Source organism: Dipodomys merriami, unplaced genomic scaffold, assembly GCF_024711535.1.
Source record: "Dipodomys merriami isolate MVZ:Mamm:240054 unplaced genomic scaffold, mDipMer1.0.p SCAF_41, whole genome shotgun sequence".
Lineage (NCBI taxonomy): Eukaryota > Metazoa > Chordata > Mammalia > Rodentia > Heteromyidae > Dipodomys > Dipodomys merriami.
In genome coordinates, this window is record NW_027205715.1 from 228,057 (window position 1) to 249,980 (window position 21,924).

The 21,924-nt window shown below is 37.0% G+C and overlaps 1 protein-coding gene across 9 annotated transcripts in view; it reads left to right on the top strand.

The window, feature by feature from the left end:
• Nucleotides 1–21,924, top strand: part of Chd9 (chromodomain helicase DNA binding protein 9) — a 174,005-nt gene that overhangs the window by 115,521 nt on the left and 36,560 nt on the right. For all 9 annotated transcript variants that reach the window (XM_069992293.1, XM_069992294.1, XM_069992292.1 and 6 more), the window contains 3 exons: nucleotides 7,155–7,265; nucleotides 11,607–11,803; nucleotides 14,948–15,147. In XM_069992293.1, the coding sequence (XP_069848394.1) occupies nucleotides 7,155–7,265; nucleotides 11,607–11,803; nucleotides 14,948–15,147 (508 nt within the window). The remainder of the gene's footprint in view (nucleotides 1–7,154; nucleotides 7,266–11,606; nucleotides 11,804–14,947; nucleotides 15,148–21,924) is intronic.

Genomic DNA, 21,924 nt, shown 5'->3' on the forward strand with positions numbered 1-21,924 from the left:
AGATTTTATTGCCATATTTTATTTTATTTTATTTTATTTATTTATTTGGTTGGTTGGTCGTGGGGCTTGAACTCTGGGCTTGGGTGCTGTCCTTGCGCTCTTCAGCTCAAGGCGAGCGCTCTATCGCTTGAGCCACAGCGCCACTTCCAGTTTTCAAGTGATTTATTGAAGATAAGAGTCTCACAGACTTTCCCACCCAGGCTGGCTTTGAACTGTGATCCTCAGAGCTCAGCCTCCTGATTAGCTAGGATTACAGGTGTGAGCCACCAGTGCCCAGCTTGCCATATTTTATATAGCTGCACTGATTCACAGAAATTCCTTATAGAAATGTGGAGAGCTTACTTTCTACTACAGTTTTCTTCCATTCCCATCTCCATTTCAGCTTCCACTCAACATCTTTATTTACTACTTGAGGAGCCTTGTATTAAAGTAATACCGTTCAAGTGCTACAACAAAAGTAATGGTATTGGCCTTCACATTTACAGAGAAAACAATAGTTGAGTTAAGTCTTAAAGGAATTATGGGGGGGTGGAGTGAATACAAGCCTTCATAAATTAATCATATACTATGAAACTATAGGATTTTAAAATATGGCATTGACATGTTAAATATGTGAGATGAATTAGATAGACCAGAAACTGAAAATATTTGGAAAGTTGTAATCCAGTTTTTGAAAGACATTGTGTGACATAATTTAATTTAAGCAGCCATTAGGTGAACAAATTGGAAAATGCAAATCTGGACTCAGGAAGATTATTAAAGAAATATGTGTAGGAAGTAATGATTGTTGAACCCAGCTAGTAGAGTCCTTCTTGAATCACCGAACATTTAGAAATTTGTGCAGTGCTCAGGATGACTTGTTGAAGATTCTAGTTTGAATAGCTTTTAAACTCAAGGCTAGCACTCTACCACATGAGCCACAATTCCACTTCTCTCTCTTTGCTGGTTAATTGGAGATACAAGTCAGGAGGCTGAGGTAGCGGGATCATGAGTTTGAGGCTAGCTAAGGCTGTACACTGAGAGACACTGCCTCAAAAAAAAAAAAAAAGTATAACTACTTAAAGCAGAAATCAAGGGAAGTCTCAGGTTGAGGCCAGCCTGAGTAAAATATTAAGTAAGATCCCATCTTATCCAGTAACTGAGTGGCACTTACCTTTTTTCCTACCTTCATGGGAAACATAAAAAGGAGAATAATGAAGGGTTTAGACAGGCCCTGGGTTAAACTGTGAGATTCTATCCCAAATATAATCAAAGCAAAAAGAGCTTGGTGTGTGACTCAATAGAACACCTGCCTATAGCCAGGCGCTGGTGGCTCATGCCTGTAATCCTAGCTACTCAGGAGGCTGAGATCTGAGGATCGCGGTTCAAAGCCAGCCCGGGCAGGAGAGACCGTGAGACTCCTATCTCCAATAAACCACCAGAAAACCGGAAGTGGCGCTGTAGCTCAAGTGGTAGAGCGCTCACCTTGAGCTGAAGAGCTGAGGGACAGCGCCCAGGACCAGAGTTCAAGCCCCACGACTGACCAAAAAAAAAAAAATAGAACACCTGCCTAGAAAGCTAGAGGCCCTGCGTTCAACACACAGTATAACCAGGGAGTGAAGGAGGGAGGGCTCATAAGAGTTGAACTGCTGAATTGAATTTATCATACAAAGCCTTATTGAATTTCAATTCATATTCAGAAGGCTCTTTCTCTGGCACCTATTATGTTCCTATTACTTTGTTATAAAATGATGGATTTTTAAAACTCATTTAAGACTCTTCTCTAAAGAATAGTAATTGCATTTAATTATTGGTCAAATGCAAAAATAATTTGGAGCCCATTACATATGCAACCTGGGAGACCAAGAATAAGAGGATTTCAGTTTAAAGCCAGCCAGGACAGAAAAGTCCCTAAGACTCCATCTCCAAAATAACCAACAAAAGCAAGACTGGAGGAGTGACTCAAGTGGCAATATGTGAGCCAAACAAGCAGAAGATCCTAACTTTCAATCCCTAAAAACCAGAAGATAGAGAGGGAAAAGAAGGAACTGGTATGTTACAATTTAAAGTTTAGAAGCAATTGATAAATCTGTTCTTGATAATATCTTAACACCATCAGCAGTTCATTTCAAAAGGCATTATTCCTTCAGAATCTTGTAAATCTTCTTAAAAATATGTTAGTCAGTTAACAAAAGCATCTTTATTTAGAAGTTTAAATTTTTTCGATTTTATAAAAAAATTTATCAGCTGGGTGCAAGTGACTCACCCCTGTAAACCTAGCTATTCAGGAGGCTACAATCTGAGGATCACAGTTCAAAGTCAGCCCAGGCAGAAAAGTCCAGGAAACATTTATCTCCCGGTAACTACCAAAACACAGGAAGTGGAACTGTGGCTCAAAGTGGTAGAGCACTAATATTGAGCAAAATAGCTCAGATATACAGGACCTAAATTCAAGCCCGACATCCAACAACCTTCCCCCCGACCTCTCCCCAATTAAAAAAAAAAAAGCTAGGTGGTGATTTGCATCTATAATTCTAGCTTCTGAAGAGTAACAGTAGAGGCAAGGAGTTTGAGAGTTTAAAGGCCAACCCTATTAAATTTAGCAAGATCTTTTCTCAAAATAAAATAAAAATGAAAGGGCTGGAGGTATAGTTTAAGTGGTAAGAGTCCTACCTATAGGCAATCCCATACACCATACCAAAAAAAAAAAATTCAAATAAAACCACAAATATATGAACATAGATTTATCATTCTCTTAATGAATGCAAAAATTTTAATCATGAAATTTAATTTCTTCACATATTATTTCATTTACGGACTGTTAAGTGATAGCAGAATAATGATTGTGCACTCTAATGAAATATCTTGCAATGACTTTTGTGTTTGTGGCTTTTCATATTACATGTTCTCTAATTCACATGAAATAGTTATTTAGGATGTTGGTGAAATATCAGAAGATCTATATTAGAGGAAACTACAAAATAAACTTATAAAATTAATTCAATGACCTTTTCATGGTTCTTGAATATTGATGAGGATTTGAAAATATGTGTCCTTAGTTGTTACAGTTTACTTCTGAGAACAAAATGAAGTCTCTTCATTGTTAGATGTTTGTGCCTCACCTGTTTAATGAAATGTTATATGGAAGTTTAGTCTCTCCACTCTTGACTATAAGAAATCTGGAGTGCTCCAAAATCTGAAACTCAGGAACAGTCCAAACAGTTCTAAATTTAAAAGGATTTCTAATTTATGATTTTCAATGAGGAATAATTAGCCCAGTAAAGTCTGGGAAAATATTGGAAAATGTAAAAAATTTCAAATCTGACTAGAAATGGTCTCAGGTATTTTGGATAAACTTGATTTTTTTACAGATAATGGATATCTGATTTTTGTTTTATCAACGTTAGCCTTTGTTCTTTCAAGTTGCATATGAGTTTTTGCAATAGGTGAAAAAGATGTCTTATTGAGTTAGGCACCACTGCTTCATGTCTGTGATACTAGCTGTGTTGGGGACAGAGATGGAGGATGTAATTTCAAGTCCAACCTGTGCAATAAGTCCATGAGACTCCCCCCTCTATAAGCAATAGCTAGGCATCTTAGCATTTGCCTGTCATCCAGCTACATGGGAGGTTGATATCAAAAGGATGGCTGTTCCTGGCCAGTTTGGGATTAGAAGTTCACAGGATTCCATATCAATCAATAAACAATGGGTGTGGTACAGAAAGGGTTTGTGGTCAGTTCAGACAAAAAAAACAAGACCCCATTTGAAAAGGGGCTCCAGGCACATTGTAGATTGACTGCCAAACAAAATAAGCACTTCAGTTCAAACCTCAGTACTCTAACAAGTTCTACAAATTTAGTGCTTATAACAACATAAATTGTTCGATCACAGTTTTGAACATGAGAATTCCAACCCTGGATCTGACACAGTTAAGATCAAAGTGCTGCAACATGGTCCATTCTGGAGAATCCAGGAGAGAAGATGTTTTACTTGTTCCAGTTCCTAGCATTCCCTGCATTCCTTGGCTTTTTGCCTCAGTTTATCCAATATCTGATTCTGTTCTGTGATGTGCTGTGCTTCTTCTATAATCAAATCTCCCACTAAACTCTTTCTAAGGGCCTCCTTGGATGATGCAAGCTAATTCGAGCATCCTTAATCATACTTTCAAAATCCCTTTTTTGCTACATAACACAATGTAGGGTTCCAGAGATGATGTTGTAATTTTGCTTGTCAAATTCATTGTTTGAATGAAATAATTTTTTTTTATTGTAAAGATACTATACAGAGGGTTACAGTTACATGAGTGAGGTAATGAGTACACTTCCACTTCCTCTTGAACATTGTTACCCCCTCCATTGTTTTCCCCCTACCATCCCCTCCCTCCCTCCCTTCCCCAAGGTTCTTTTTTTTTTTTTTTTTTTGATTGTGATTAAGTGATTACTTAATTTCCGGAAATTCACTGAAATAAAATTTTTGAATGGTTTCCTAATATTAAAACTAGAGTGTAGTAGAAGAGAAAAAGGGGTCTAAATTCATTTGATTAAAATGTTAATTATTGTTACTTCTGTTCTATAGGTTTACTGTGCACAGACACATTTTTAAACATACAATATTTACCACTTGCTTTATACAAGCACCTATAAAGCCCAATCTCACAGGAAATCTAGATTGAATGAATGAATTTGTTGTTGCACTTAGCAACAATGAAAACAGAAAGTTAAAGTTCAGGGAGAAACATTTAGAATTTTGATTTGTGTACATTTTATAAGCTTCAAACTAGAAGTACAGACAGAAAGCTATAACTTAGGTACTCATCATCCAGCTTCAATATTATCAACTCATGCTAAACTGGTTTCATTACTAGCCATCTTTCATACTTTTTTAAAGTAAATCTCAGTTATCATATCAACACACCATAGTGTCACTAAAGAGTTTCTTAAAATATGATATTCAAATTTCAAATAATATAATACATAACTCTTTATTACTATTCTATGCTTAGGTTTTCAGTTACCTTGAATATCACAAATGATTGGTTTGTTTTTTTAACAGTTTTATTCTCTTTTAATGTGTCATTTTCTGTGTTTTAAGGCTTCATGAAATTTTTGTTTTTTTCATGGTTCTAAGGTTTGAACTAAGGGCCTTTCACTTCTTAGATTTGCAAGGTTGGTACACACTTAGCTTTTTTTGTTTATATTTAATTTTTTAAATAGATTCTCATTTTTGCCTGGACTGACCTGGACTGTGATCCTATTTATACTTTCTATGAACTAAGTAAGATTACAGGTGTATAGAACCATATGCAGGTTTTTATTGGTTGAGATCGGGATGGGCTGGCCTTTAACCAAGATCCTTATAATCTCTGCCTCTTATGCAGCAAGAATTACAAGTATGAGCCACCACTGCTTTCTATCAAGATAGCTCTTTAAATGAAGATTTTTTTTTAACCTTGATTTTCAATAGGCATTATTCTAAAGTCTTGTATCAGTTGTACTTTTTAAAATCATGTGTTGAGTGGGAGTTGGATGCGTGGGTCCTGGGACTTGAACTCAGGGCCTAGGCTCCGTCCCTGAGCTTTTTTTTTTTTTTTTTTTTTTTTTTCCCTCAAGGTTAGAGCTCAACCATTTGAGCCACAATGCCACTTCTGGCTTTTTCTGAGTAGTTTATTGGAGATAAGAGTATCACAAACTTTCCTGCCCCAGCTGGCTTTGAAACAAGGTCTGTAGATCTTAGCCTCCTGAATAACAACGATTATGGGTGTGAGCTACCAGCACCAGCAAAAATCATTTTTGTATCCCAGGTGGTCTGGAGACTACATAGGTCCACGCTGGCTTTAGATCCAAAGTTCTCCTCTGTGAACTTCCCAAGTGTACCACTACGCTTATCTCTCCTTCAAAGACTAGTAAGGCTTGATAGTCTTTTTTTTTTTTTTAGCATTATTTATCTTTCTTGTTTTTTTTTTTCCTTTTTATATGGCATTTATATGACTTTTCTTTGGGATGGCTTATTAGTGACATAAGTTGTCAATAATGGTTATTAGCCCATCAAGTATATAGTCAGTGTGATATCAAAAGTTTCAGCTAAAAGACTTCATATTTTCTTCTGTTTTTCCTCTAGGTTTTCTTCAGTTTTTAAATTTTTTAGATAAAAAGTTTGTTGTAAAGGAAAAATTTTTTTAAATGGTTATTGTGAGCTAGGAAGGTGGCTTAGTGGTAGAGTGCTTGCCTTACATTCATGAAGCGCTGGGTTCAGTTCCTCAGTAATATATACACACTGTGGCTCAAGTGGTGGTAGAGTGCCTTGAGCAAAAGAACCTCAGGGACAGTGCCCAGACCCTGAATTCAAGCCCCAGGACTTTGGGACTTGTACTTGCTAAATAAGTGTTGTACTACTGAGTTACATCTCTAGTTCCAAGAAGAGAATTTTATACACACAATGATTCTTTTTTTTTTCATTTCCTAGAAACTGTATTGTTTTCTTCAGGTGACATGTCTATCTGAAAATTTAATGGAAATATAGTAGGATATATGCTAGAAAATGAGCTGTATGCTATAGGTAGACTTTTGAAAATCTTCTTGTATGTTAGTTTCTTTTTTTCTATGTTTTTTAGGAGTGTGTTTCTGGGACTTAAACTTAGGATCTGGGCACTGTCCAGCTCCTTTTGCTCAAGGATAGCACTCTACCACTTGAGCAACAGCTTCACTTCCATTTCTTTTGGGTAGTTAATTGGAAATAAGAGTCTCAGAGGCTTTCTGTTCTGGCAGGCTTTAAACTATGATCCTCAGATCTCAGCCTCTTGATTAGCTAGGATTACTGACATGCACCACCAGTGCCTGGCTTGTACCTTAATTTCTTAATGTATATATAGTCATTTTTAGAAAGTCTGTTTCTGTCCTGTGTTGTTTCCTTGCTGAAAGGAAAGTATGAGAGAAAGCCTGAGAGTTAAACAGCAGTACTAATAATTTACTCCCCACTAAAATTCTAGACTGTTTGGGAGCATTAGTTAGTCTTTACCTGACATAATTTGAGTTATATTTCAGTCAACTAGATTTTTACATTTTTTGTGTGTATGCTAAATTTGAATTTGATAAAAAGTATAGCAAATATGAAGAGGTAACATTTTAAATACATTTTTATATTTTCCCTTTCATTTTGGAAAACTCCTGTATTTCAGGCAAGTTTTGTGGCATCTGGAAACAGGACAGATATTTCCTTGGATGATCCCAATTTCTGGCAAAAATGGGCTAAGAAAGCAGAAATTGATATAGATACCCTCAGTGGCAGAGTAAGTATTTCCCTCTAAAACAATTGCTTTGGGGGATATTTCACCAATATTCTTAACGATGTTTAAGATACTCAATTAGGAAGTCTTGAAATTAATTTATACATAAATATGTAGAAATGAGATTGAAGGATAATTACATTCTGTTTTAGCCATTGTTCAATTCAATACTTCTGATGTCTGTTACAATAGGTTATAACTTTTGTATGTAATCTATATTATTATAATTACAACAGCTTATCTTGTCTTCAAATCGTATGTTACTTTTCTTTTCCTGTTCTTTTTTTGTTGTTGTTTAATTAGTGTCTGTTAATGAGTTGTATTATCATTGTGACCAAATACTTGCAAAAAACACCTTAAGTAGTTGAATTATTTATTTTAACTTGTGGCTTTTGTACATCATGGTGACCAGAGTATGACAGTGCATCTCACATCATGGTGGTCAGAAAATGAAGAGAGAAAATGACTGGACTATCTCTTTTTTTTCCCCTTTATACCACTAAAGAACTTACATGGATACCACTCATATTCAGGAAATGGGAATCTTCCTCCCTTAGTTAATTCTCTGCAGAAATACCCTCATAGACATAGCCATTGAAGTGTTTCAATAATCTACTAGGTGCTTCTCATTCTAATCAGGTTGACAAATAAGGTTAAATGGTGTCAGCACCCATTTAAGATGATCCAGTACAATACAAAAAAAGATGAAAGGCAATCAAGAAAATAGATTTCTAAACTGTTTCTTTTATAACTTCATTGGAGCTCAAGAAGAAAGGACCAAAGCAAAACTCATAGATTTGATAATACCATAATTGTTCACTTACAAGGATGACTGTCTAGGAGCTTTATGGGAATTAATGTTTATGACTTTGACCTACTATCAAAACAACATCTAGATAAGTAACATTATAAGAAATATTTTTGTCATCATCACTTACTGTCAAAATGTTATTTAGTATGATATTATTCATACTGCTTAGTAAGTATTGATGAATGGGATCTTTCTTTTTCTTCATATAGTTTTTAAAGTGTGTGCGTGCGTGCGTGCGTGCGCGCGTGCGCGTGCGTGTGCGTGTGTGTGTGTGTGTGTGTGTGTGTGTGTGTGTGTGTGTGTGTGTGTGTGTGTGTGTGTGTGTGTGTGTGTGTGTGTGTGTGTGTGTGTGTGTGTGTGTGTGTGTGTGTCGTGGGGCCTGAACTCTAGGCTTGGGCATTGTATCTCAGCTCTTCAGTTCAAGGCTAGCACTCTACCACTTGAGCCATAACACCACTTGTGACTTTTTCTGCATATGTGGTGCTGAGAAATCGAACCAGGGCCTCATGCATGTACTGAGCCACCTTCCCACCCCCTAAACTATAAGTCTTTTAATTAGGAATAACAACAGTGTTATGCATGCATACAAAACAATACGTATAATGTGGTCTGTGTTTTTTCATGTATGTATTGGGTCTACAAAGACATTCATAATCATTTATACTGTGGATCCATCAAAAAGTGATCCAAGCACCAAATGTCATATTTTAGCTAATGTAAGAAGACAAAGTATTACAGACTTATATCCCAATGGGAAAGACAGCATTTAATCAATAGGTAAGATAATTTCAGAGAGTGAAAGAAATAATGAGATGGAGAATGACAGATAAAAGTAGTGCACAGAGGTTGCTCTGAGGAGATCTTTGTGTTGAGATTTAAATGATGAGAGGGAACAATATGAAGACAAAAAGAAAATTCTTTGAGTCAACAGTAATTTGAAAGACACAGAGCAAACCATAGGATAAGAATGAGAAAAGAGGGGCTGGGAAGATGGCTCAGTGGTAGAGTGCTTGCCTTGCATGCCTGAGGCCCTGGGTTCGATTCCTCAGCACCACATAAACAAAAAGAAAAAAGCCGGAAGTGGTGCTGTGGCTCAAGTGGTAGAGCGCTAGCCTTGAGCTGAAGAGCTGAGGGACAGCACCCGGGCCCAGAGTTCAGGCCCCACGACCGGACACCCCCCCCCCAAAAAAAAAAAAGAGTTTAGCCGGGCGCTGGTGGCTCACGCCTGTAATCCTAGCTACTCAGGAGGCTGAGATCTGAGGATCGCGGTTCAAAGCCAGCCCGGGCAGGAGAGGCCGTGAGACTCCTATCTCCAATAAACCACCAGAAAACCGGAAGTGGCGCTGTAGCTCAAGTGGTAGAGCGCTCGCCTTGAGCTGAAGAGCTGAGGGACAGCGCCCAGGACCAGAGTTCAAGCCCCACGACCGACAAAAAAAAAAAAAAGAATGAGAAAAGATCAATATCAAAAGGGTATATTGGGGGAGCATCATAATACTATATACTAAGTAAACACTAAATTGTAATTAAAAGTTTCAAATTTTTTTAATCAAAGCATCACAATTGATGATAACCTATTTTGTGAGGAAACATTCTAAATTATTGAAAACAAATCACAAGTGCAGTACATGTTATGTTTATGTAGTTAACTGAGAATTATATAATACATAAAATGAAAGTGTAACATACTTGACTATTTATAGCAGATGTATATATGAAAGTTAATTAGTTGAATATAAAACGTATAAGTTAAGCTCAGTACCAGTGGCTCATGCCTATAATCTTAGCTACTCAGGAGGCTGAGATCTGAGGATTGTGGTTCAAAGCCAGATTGGGCAAGAAAGTCTGTGGGACTCTAATGTCCAGTTAACTGCCAGAAAACTGGAAGTGGCTCTGTGGTTAAAAGTGGTAGAGCACTAGTCTTGAGCAAAAAAGCCGTGAGTTCAAGCCACAAAAAAGAATTGATTGTTTTGTTTCAGTTAAGAAATTGGGAAAGGATGGCTCAAGTGGTAGAATACCAGCCCAGCAAGCACTGTACCAGAGAATAGTGCACTAAAGACCCTGAGATCAAATGCCAGTACTGCTAAAGATATTATGATGGGGAAAAGGCCACCTCTTCCTTATAGAAGAACTCAAATTAATAAATGTAGAAGGAATGAACAATTATAAAGAATACCATTAATTCACCATTGTAATCACACAATATAAGATCCTCCAATATCTATATAGATTTATGGAGAAACGTATTTCTGTCATCTCAAAATACATAAATATATATTAACTGTAGAGAAATCTGGCAAAGGCTACTTGCATATAATAAAACATATTAATATTATGCATGTTACATACAGTGGTACCACAGGATCTTCAAATGATTTCCCTCTTGTTCTAGGCTTTCAAAGATTGCTAAAAATCTAATGACATTTCTGGCCTCGCCCTTTATTATCTCATGATGCTGTTTATCCTCAGCTGCCTAGCTAAATTGTACTTCAAGAATTTTTTTCCAATGTTTTCTATGTTATCTAATTTTTCTAATGTTATTTATGTTTACCTAATGTTATCTTTGCTTTTCTTTTCTATCTTTCTTCCATTGTAAAATATTTCATACTGAATTGCTTCCCCTCGCTTTTACACATACACATTTTCCTGACTCTCAGTGAATGGATTCCTTTTTAGCAGGTTCTATCTTACTCATGTTTGTGTCTAAAGCTCTTAAAATGGGATTTAACTTAGAAAAGATTCACAGTATAGTTAAAAGGTAGTCTAACCTAAATTATTTTTAGTCATTTAAACTTGGTACTGAAGTTTGAACTCAAGGCCTTGCATCTACTAGGCAAGTGCTCTATTGTTAAACCATACCTCCTGCAAGTGAACTCCTGGAGAAAACTAGTATATGTTTTTAAATTTATAAAATTCATGACTTTTTAACCATGCTTCATTTTCTGGTTATTTTCCTTTTGTGTTTATCTTTAGGATGAACTTAGATCACTTACCTCACTTAGAGCAGAATGTTCAAACTGAAAAGTCTAAATTATAATATGAATTAAATGGGTAAAATAAATTAGAAGGCATATAACATAAAATTATACATTGTGGTAATAGTACTTTTAAGGAATATTAGCCAGTTTAAAGGAATATTAGCCAGGTGCCTGTAATCCTAATTACTCAGGAGGCTGGGATCTGAAGATCTCAGTTCAAAGCCAGCATGGGCAGGAATGTCCGTGAGGCTCATTTCCAATTAGCCACCAGAAAACCAGAAGTGGAGCTGTGGCTCAAGTGGTAGAACATCAGCCTTTAGCTAAAGAGCTCAGGGACAGCACCCAGGCCCAGAGTTCAAGTACCACAACTCACAAAGAAAAAAAAAAAGAAACAAATTTTAACATACTTGATTTGTGTGATAGAACTTAGTAATAATTTTTATTCTTATTACTTTGTCTCTAATTTTATTTGTTTGGCTTGAAAGATGAAAATGTAACTTATTGTAAGCAAAGTTATAAAATGACCATCAAGTAATAGCATAATATCAAATTTTACAGAATAGCTTGGTTATTGACACTCCAAGAATTAGGAAGCAAACAAGACCCTTTAGTGCCACAAAAGATGAATTGGCTGAATTATCTGAAGCTGAAAGTGAAGGAGATGAAAAACCTAAACTTCGGAGACCCTGTGATCGCTCCAGTGGCTATGGAAGAACTGAATGCTTTAGAGTAGAGAAAAACCTGCTAGTTTATGGGTAAAATACTTTTTTATTTTTATTATAAGGTGTGGTATACAAATTTATAGGAAATTACAATTTTTTTATGATTTCTAGTCTTATTAGGATCACCAAAATGTACCTTTTGGGTTGTCTAAATTATTTTTATTAGCATATATGACTAGTGCAAAGGAAGTGGTTTTGTTGTGAGTTTTCCATACATGCATGTAAGATACTTCAATTATTTTTGCCCCCTTTATTAAAATAAAATTTTTTGTATATATTTTTATTGTAAAAATATTGTACAAAGAAGTTACAGTTACATGAGTAATTTAATGAATATATTTCATTATTGCATTGTTGACTCCTCCTTTGTTTTTCCCCTACCATCCCTTCCCTCCCCATCTTCCCAACTCCTCCTCTCCCCCCTGCAAGTTGTAAAGTTCGTTTTCAACATAGTGTCTTGTACATCTCATTGTTACAGTGGATCAATCTATGTCCTTATTTCAGCATTTTGTTATTTCCCTTCCGTTCCCCAAATTAGAAAAATGTATATACAAAAATCAGGGCACCAGAATCAAATACAGTGAAAACGGGTTATACCAGGGGGGAAGAACATAAAATAGAAACAAAGAAGGTCTGGGAAAGTGGCTCAGTGGTAGAGTGCTTGCCTTGCATGCATGAGGCCCTGGGTTCGATTCCTCAGTACCACATAAGCAGAAAAAGCCGGAAGTGGCGCTGTGGCGCAAGTGGTCGAGTGCTAGCCTTGAGCTGAAGAGCTGAGGTACAGTGCCCAGGGCTAGAGTTCAGGCCCCACGACCGGCAGAAAAGAAAAGGAAAAAAAAAATCACATGGTACATTATAAACAACAGCAAGAAAGATAAAACCACTTGTTTCTCTATCTTGGGGTTCATTTCGCTTAGCATCATCTTACAGGGTCATATTTACATAGCTTTTGACCTTTTCTGCTTGTCCTAGACATAGTTGTTATTGCAAATAAGGGAAATCATGGGACCTATGTTTCTTTGGGCCTGGCTTACTTCACTTAATATAATTTTTCCAGTTCTTTCCATTTCCTAACATGGTAGTGTCATCCTTTCTGATGGAGGCATAGAATTCATATAGATATAGATATATATGTATGTATGTATATGCACATGTATGTATGTATATACATATATATATTATATATATCTCACATTTTCTTGATCCATTCATCTACTGAGGGGCTTCTGGGTTGGTTCCATATCTTAACTATGGTGAATAATGCTACAATAAACATAGTTGTACTGGTAGCTTTAGTATAGCCTTGTTTGTGATCATTTGAGTAAATGCCCAAAAGTAGGATTTCTGGGTCATAGGGGAGCTCTAGATGGAGTCTTTTGAGGAACCTCCATACTACTTTCCAAAGTGGTTGACCAAGTTTACACTCCCACCAACAATGCAGTAGGGTTCCCTTTTGGCCACATCCCCTCCAACATTTGTTGTTATTAGAGTTATTGATTATAGCCATTCTAACTGGGGTGAGGTGGAATCTCAATGTTGTCTTGATTTGCATTTCTTTTATGGCTAGAGAAGTTGAGCACTTCTTCATGTGTCTATTGGCCATTCTTATTTCCTCTTCAGAGAAGTTTCTTTTTTTTTCTTTCTTTTTTCTTTTGGGTCCGGTCATGGGGCCTGAACTCTGGGCCTGGGCACTGTCCCTCAGCTCTTCAGCTCAAGGCTAGCGCTCTACCACTTGAGCCACAGCGCCACTTCCGGCTTTTTTCTTATGTGGTGCTGAGGAATTGAACCCAGAGCCTCGAGCATGCAAGGCAAGCGCTCTACCACTGAGCCACCTTCCCAGCCCCAGAGAAGTTTCTTTTTAAGTATTTATTCCACTTAGTAATTGGGCAGTTATTTCTTTGAGGATGTTTTGTTCAGGGATTTAATTTATTGAGTTCTAAGTATTTTTAGGTATGAGACCTTTATCCATTGTATGGCTAGTGAAGATCTTCTCCCAATCCATGGGCTTTCTATTGATCTTGCTAGCTATGTCCTTTGCCATGCAGAAGCTCTGCAGTTTCATGCAATCCCATTTATCCAACCTTTCTTTGATTTGTTATGTTTCTGGGTCTTTATTAAGAAAATTTCGGCCTGTGCCAAGGAGCCCTAAAGTTTGTCCTGTTCCCTCCTCAAGGGGTATGCTTTGACTCGGAGGTCTTTGATCCATTTGGAGTTGATTCTGATGCAGGGTGATATCTAAGGATCTAACTTTAGTTTTCTACAGGTGTTTAACCAATTTTGCTAGCACCATTTACTGAAGAGGCTGTCTTTCTTCCCTTATTGAAGATTAGGTGGCTACGGTCTGTGGGTTCATTCCAGGTCTTCAGTTCTATTCCATTTGGTCTTTAGGTCTGTTTTTGTGACAGTACCAAACTGTTTTGATTACTACAGCTTTGTAGTAGAGTTTGAAATTTGGTATTGATATTCCTCCAGTACTGTTCTTTCTGCTAAGAATTGTTTTTGCTATTTGGGGTCTTTATTGTTTCATACAACTTTTGGGGTTTCTTCTATTTCATAAAATGAATTTTTTGGGGGGAGGGGTCCTGTTGTGGGGCCTGAACTCTGAGCCTGGGTGCCGTCCCTCAGCTCTTCAGCTCAAGGCTAGCGCTTTACCACTTGAGCCACAGCGCCACTTCCGGCTTTTTTCTTTTTGCTTATGTAGTGCTGAGGAATAGAACCCAGGGCCTCATGCATACAAGGCAAGTGCTCTACCACTGAGCCACCTTCCTAGCCCAAAATGAAATTTTTTTGTTCTTTTGTTTTTTTGTTGTTACTGGAACCTTGAACTGTACACTTTGCATAGGTAGGCAAGTGCTTTACCATTTGAAAGCCTTTACTAAATCTACTTTAAAGTATTCTATTATTTCTATGTTTAACATACATTTAATAACAGAATGGCAAACTGTTTTTAGTTTTTAAATCGTGTATCACTAAAGTTAATCATTTGCTTCTCAAATTTTGGTATTTTCTAGTACAAAGTACATAAAATAAAATATACTAGAAAATCTTTACAGATATTCGGGAAAATATTAGCAAATAAAATTTTTTTTTAGTTTTTCATGTTTTTTGTCCATGAGTTACTTTTTTTTTTGTCCCAAACATGCCTAAAATTAATGTGAATATACTTTCCTTAAACAGATGGGGCCGATGGAGAGAGATTCTTTCTCATGGACGTTTTAAAAGGCAGCTAAATGAGCATGATGTAGAAATAATTTGCCGAGCTCTTTTAGCATATTGTCTCGTTCATTACCGAGGAGATGAAAAAATTAAAGGTTTCATCTGGGATCTCATTACACCAACTGAAGATGGACAGACACGTGAGCTACAAAATCATCTAGGTAAGAGCATGCTTTTGTTTTCTTTTAATAAACTTTTTTGATTATGTAGGCAATACTACTCTTCTATAAACTGTTGTAGCACTTCAGCTGGTGTTAAACATAGTCTTCTCTATCCTCAAATTTCAGCTTTATAAAACACTAGTGTAAGCTAGGCACTGGTGGTTCATGTCTGTAATCCTAGCTACTCAGAAGGCTAAGATCTGAGGCTCATGGTTCAAAGCCAGCTTATTCAGGAAATCCATGAGGCTCTTAGCTCCAATTAACCACCAGCAAACCAGAAATGGTGCTGTGGAACAAAGTCATAGAGCACTAGCCTTGAACTGAGAGCTTATGGCCCAAGCCCTGAATTCAAGCCCCATGACTGACCTGTCAAGGGAAAAAAAAAAAATTTTACACACACACACACACACACACTAGTGTTGTGTTTGGTGCATTAGGTTTTATGTGTCATTTTTTCAAATTGTTCTTTTTATAGTATACCTTCAAGGTCTTTTCACGTATGTTAAAATAGCTTGATATCATTCTTTTGCTTGTGCTTATTATTCCATAGCGCAATTCAGTTAGCATCTTCTTTAATGATGTGTTTAAGTTTCCAATTTTATGCAATTAAAAATAAGATTCAAGCCAGGTGCTGGTGGCTCATGCCCGAAATCCTAGCTACTCAGGAGGCTAAGCTCTGAGGGCAGGCAAGTCCATAAGACCCTTTTTTTTTTTTTTTTTTGTCGGTGTGGGCCTGAACTCTGGGCCTGGGCACTGTCCCTCAGCTCTTCAGCTCAAGGCTAGTGCTCTACCACTTGAGCCACAGCGCCACTTCCGGCTTTTTCTGTTTATGTGGTGCTGAAGAATCGAACCCAGGGCTTCATGCATGCAAGGCAAGCACTCTACCACTGAGCCACCTTCCCAGCCCCTGGTCCATAAGACCCTTACGTTCAACTAACCACAGAAAGCAAGAAGTAGAGCTGTGTCTTACATGGTAGAGTGCTAGCCTTATGCAAAAATGCTCTGGGGGGCTGGGATGTAGCTCAGTGGCAAAGCGCTTGCCTAGCAAGTGCAACGTCCTGGGTTCGATCCCCAGTACCAAAAAAGAAAAGACCAAAAAAAAAAAATGCTCTGGGACATAAGCCTGGAGTTCATGCCCCAGAACCAGCACACACAAACACATGCACGCACGCACGCATGCACACACACACATTTTTTTACGATTGAGTAAAAACTTGGCATATTCCTTCTTGTCCATTGAATAAATCTTTCAGTAATGTATGTTTCAAAAGGTAGATGAGCCCCAGTGCTTCACATCTATATTCCTAGATCTTTGGGAGGCTGGGATTGAGACCATCAAGGTTTTAGACCAGCTTTAGGCAGAATAGTTGTGATACATACTTGTCATTCAACCAAGGTGGAAACCTTAAACAATATCTTGATTCAGGCATGTGCCTGGAAAGGAAATCATCCCTATTTCTAAATAAATGCTTGAAAGCATGGCTTAGCAGTAGACCATCTGCCTAGCAATCTTGAGGCCCTGAATTCAAACGCCACTAACTCACTGTTCATCCAAAAATCGAATTATTGAAGTGTAAGTGCACGTTTTTAGTACCTTAATGTAGCTGGTAAATCAGTATTATCTCCTGGAACATTCCTGGAAAGGCCTCATCCTTACTGAGTCAGAATCTGCCTTTTAACATGTTCCTCAAATATTATAAAATATTAGACTTTGAGGAACATCAGTATACATCTTAACTTTTTCTAATGTCTTCAGTTTGCTATCCTAAGTGACTATACCATTTTCAGTTCTGTCCTGCAATTTTTATCTATAGCTTTGTTAACAGAATTTTATAATTATATTGTAGTATACTTTTATTTACTATACAAACTATTGCTATGCCATTAAATTTGTTGCCATTTTGTTAAATAAAGGAAATTCAGTGAGTGACTGTTAGGTATGTCTTGCACAATCACTGGGAAAAAAACAAATCAGAAGAGTTTCCCATGTTCATAAACTTTATATTCTAGACAGGTAGACAGAATGTAAAAAATAATTACACACACACGGGCTAGGAAGGTGGCTCAGTGGTAGAGTGCTTGCCTTGCATACTTGAGGCCCTGGGTTCGATTCCTTAGCACCACATAAGCAAAAAAATAATAATAATAATTACACATTGAACCAAATGCTGTGAAGTGATAATAATTATATGTTATATACTGAGATGAAGCACAACAGAAAGCATATATCTTAAATGAGTGGTCAGTGGTAGTGTCTTAATAGGAGACAAATTAACATAGCAAACTGGCTTTTGTGTAAAGAAAAAAGAATTAGCACAAACACGATTTCATTCTTTGTTAAATGTCCATTTATAGAATAGAAGAGAAAATGAAGACATTAAGCTTGATAACTCATAGAAAAAATAAAGATATGGCTTCAACAAATGAATTGTGTGAGTAGGCTGTCTATAAACCAGTGGAGATTATCTAATACCTTAATCCTACAACCTGTACGGTGTGTCTCAACTTTTACCATGATACTGGCTTCTGGTGAGCAGAGGCAACAGTGCATATAGTCTCTCATAATAAAGATCTGTCTAGCCCAAAACATTTAATAATACCAAAAATGTAACCCTGCTGTAACATTGAAGAGTTTAGAGTCATCACCAACTACACTTTTTTTTTTCCAGTCATAGGGCCAGAACTTGAGGCCTGGGTGTTGTCCCTGAGCTCTTCAGCTCAAGGCCAGTGCTCTACCACTTGAGCCACAGCGCCACTTCTGGCTTTTTCTGCTTGTGTGGTGCTGAGGAATCAAACCCAGGGCCTCATGCATGCAAGGCAAGCACTCTACCACTGAGCCACCTTCCCAGCCCCCCAACTACACTTTTGAGGCTTTACTTAGATCCTGATTGAAACAAACAGCCTGGGGGAAGATTTTCATTGTTGTCATTAGAAAACTGTGCATTTAAATACTGATTGCATTTTTAAAAGTTTTTTTAGAGTGTAAAAACTAAAATAGAAACTAAAAATAACTAGTAGGAAATTTCTAATGTCTTCCATTTATTTCATAACATAATAGGAAATTGAGAAAAAAGTATAGATGAAACAAAGTTTGATGTTGGTAGATAATTTTGGATATGGGATTGATAATTTTGTATCAGAGAGTTATATTCCTACTGTTTCATCTACTTTTGTATATGCTTATTTTATTTTTTATTTTTGTGCCTGTCTTGGTGTTTGAACTAAGAGCCTGAGCACCAACCTTAGCTGAAGGCTAGTACTCTACCAGTTGAGCCATAGCTCCACTTGCTTTTTGGTGGTTAATTGGAAATAAAAAGAGCCCTCACTTTCCTGCCCAGGCTGGCTTTCAGCCTCGATCCTAACTAGGGTTACAGGCATGAGAATCACCAGTGCCCAGCTCTATATCCTATAATTTCAAAATAAATCCTCAAAAACAAGAAGACTGAGAATGAAAATAACAGAATTATAGAAGCTGAAAGCTAACAGGTTTGTTCTGAGAGAGTGCTGAATCTTGGTTCAGCTATGGAAAAGGCAAAGAAAAAGAAAAACCAACACTAATTTGCTTCACAGATTTCTCAAAAGACTCAAGAAGTCTTGCCTCTATAAGTGAAAAGTTAGGGTCTGCAATTAAAAGCTGCTTAAAAAGGGGTTACGTCCCTAAATACCTCTTCAGCTCTTCACAGGAACGATGTCTAAAGTGTATTCTCTGGAGAGAGGCTAAAATAGAAGATTTATTTGTACGATTGGTGTTTGATATAGAGCTACTACAGGATGTTAAACAAATGTGTAGTCAATTTATTTAAAGAAGAAAACTAAGGAATCTTATCTGGTAAGTCTGACCTACTGAAAACCTAAAAATAATAGGGGAAAAAATCCTATCCAGTCATTCTTGAGTGATGCCACAGTCACAGGCCCTGTCTTTTGCAGGCTACCCATTAGCTTTGTTATTATTATTTTAAAACATGACCAAAGATTTTAAGACATCTGGGAAAAATAACATGAAATACAGGATAAAGATAAAATAAACTCTTAAAATGAGCTTGATAATTGAAAGACCTTTAAATAGCTTCTTAAAGATAATTCAAGCTGGATGCTGGTGGCTTATGCCTGTAATCTAGCTATTCAGAAGGTTTTAGAGATCTGAGAATAAAGGTTCAAAGCCAGCCCAGTCAGGAAAGCCTATGAGACTCTTACCTCCAATTTATCACCAAAACACTAGACATAGAGCTGTGACTCAAGTGGTAGAATGCTAATCTTAAGCACAAAAGCACCCAGGTTCTATTCAATTCCCTGGACCAGCAAACCCCTTCCCCCGCCCCCCAAAAAAAGATAATTAAAAGACAGGACAAGTAAAATAAAATGAACAATATTACAATGAAACAATGTTACCATGGGCAAAATAATACTTTGAATTTGCTTTGATATCTGTAAAGTCATTATACTGTGACTTTGAAAGAGTAAGAGTCTATAAAAAGAAAGCTCAAGCCTACACATAATAATTATAGCAGAACTGAGAAAGAAATAAAAGGATTAAATGATGAATTTGAGAAAATTGTTTGAAATATAAAATAGAAATTTTATTAGGAAAATTAAGTTTGTATATTTTAAAATGTGTATTATGTAGTTTCTAAGTCAGTAAGAGTGAAGATAAGTTAAATACAGAACAATTTATATCATTGTAAAAATACAGAGAGGATGATTGAGGGAAAATTTGATGAGAATAAGTGTATGTAAGCACATTATAGCTTTATCTGTTAAAAAAAAATTATGGACCAATCACAAATGCTCTAGGACAGTGGCCAAGCCCTAACTTCAAGCCCTGGGACGAGAGCCAAAAAATAAAAATTATAAGAGAAAAATCAATAGTTTGATACTTTAACGAGATGGTAGGAGACACTAAAGAAGATTCAGTAACAATTACACATCAATAAAATCTAATATTACAAATACCAATGTTTTAGTAATATTAACATTGTACCACAAAGTCAGCTTTAGAATGGAAAGAATTAGTTGGGATAAAAGGGACATTACCTAATAATTGAAATGAAAATGCATAACATAGATTTACATGTGTCTAACTGAACAGTCTTAAAATATAAAAGCAAAATTTATGAAAAGATAACACAATATAAACCTTCCAAAATTATTAGGAAAAATAATCCATTTATTGGTTCTATTTATCAATTTCACATGCTATAATATGGTAAGGAAAACAAAGTAAAAATTGGAAGCGGTAGTCAAAACGACAATAGTAATTGTAAAGAATGACTAATGAGGGGCTGGGAAGGTGGCTCAGTGCTAGAGCGCTTGCCTTGCATGCATGAGGCCCTGGGTTCAATTCCTCAGTACCACATAAGCAAAAAGAAAAAAGCCAGAAGTGGCGCTGTGGCTCAAGTGGTAGAGCCTGAAGAGGCTTCAAGGCTGAAGAGCTGAGGGACAGTGCCCAGGCCCAGAGTTCAGGCCCCACGACCGGACCCAAAAAAAAGAATGACCAATGAAACAATTGAAACACCATGAAGATAAGTAAATAACAGCCATGCAGTAAAGTAACACCAAGAAAATGGGATGAACTAAAACCTCAGGTCAGCTATGAACAAATCCAATAAGTATTAAGACCAATAAATAAATTATAGGATTACATGTGTAATGTAAAAATCTGAAAATAATGTAGAAAGTCATGTATTGAATGAAACCAAATTTCTTAGTGCAGATCTGTCTGATGGAATGAGTAAATTACATTGAGAGACTTATACAGGGACTTCAGTGATATGTAACTTTTTACTTCACAGAAAAACTGAAGAAAGATGGGATATATAACTAGGATAGCCAGGAAATTTTCAAAAAAAAATTGTGTGTGTGTGTGTGTGTGTGTGTGTGTGTGTGTGTGTGTGTGTGTGTTTCAAAAAAAAATTGTGTGTGTGTGTGTGTGTGTGTGTGTGTGTGTTTCAAAAAAAAATTGTGTGTGTGTGTGTGTGTGTGTGTGTGTGTGTGTGTGTGTGTGTGTGTGTGTGTGTGTGTGTGTGTGTGTGTGTGTGTGTGTGTGTGTGTGTGTGTGTGTGTGTGTGTGTGTGTGTGTGTGTGTGCCTGTCCTGTGGTTTGCACTTAGAGGCTGAGTGCTGTCCTTGAGCTTTTCGTTCTATTCTAGTGATCTATACTTGATCTACAGCTCTGTTTTTGGCTTTTTGGTGGTTACTTGGAGATAGGAGTCTCGTAGTCTTTCTTACCCAGGCTGGCTCTGAGCAAGAATCCTCAGATCTCAGCCTCTTAAGGAGCTAGGATTACTGATGTGAGCAGCTGGCACCCAGCTAAGGAATACTTTTTAAAGTATTTCACAAGAAAAATGTCAAAGAAATGAAATTACTTTAGTTGACATGATCTGTATCTTTCAATAACAAGGGGAAGCTCAGTGCCAGTGGCTTATACCTGTAATCCTAGCTACTCAGGAGACTGAGATCTAAAGATTGCTGTTCAAAGCCAGCCCAGGCAGGAAAGTCCTTGAGACTCTTACCTCCAATAAACCACTCAGAAAACCAGAAGTGGTGCTGTGGCTCAAGTGGTAGAGCACTAGCCTTGATCTGAAGAGCTGAGGGACAGTGCCCAGAGTTCAAACCCTACGGTCGACAAAAATAATAATAATAACAACAAGGACAGCAAAAGTAAAATGGGGAAACGTTTGATAAGACTACAAACAAAATCACAATGATTACTCTTATTTAAGACACAGAACTGTTAGGTATTTGTAGAATTTTTGCAATATTTATCATTACCATTACTATT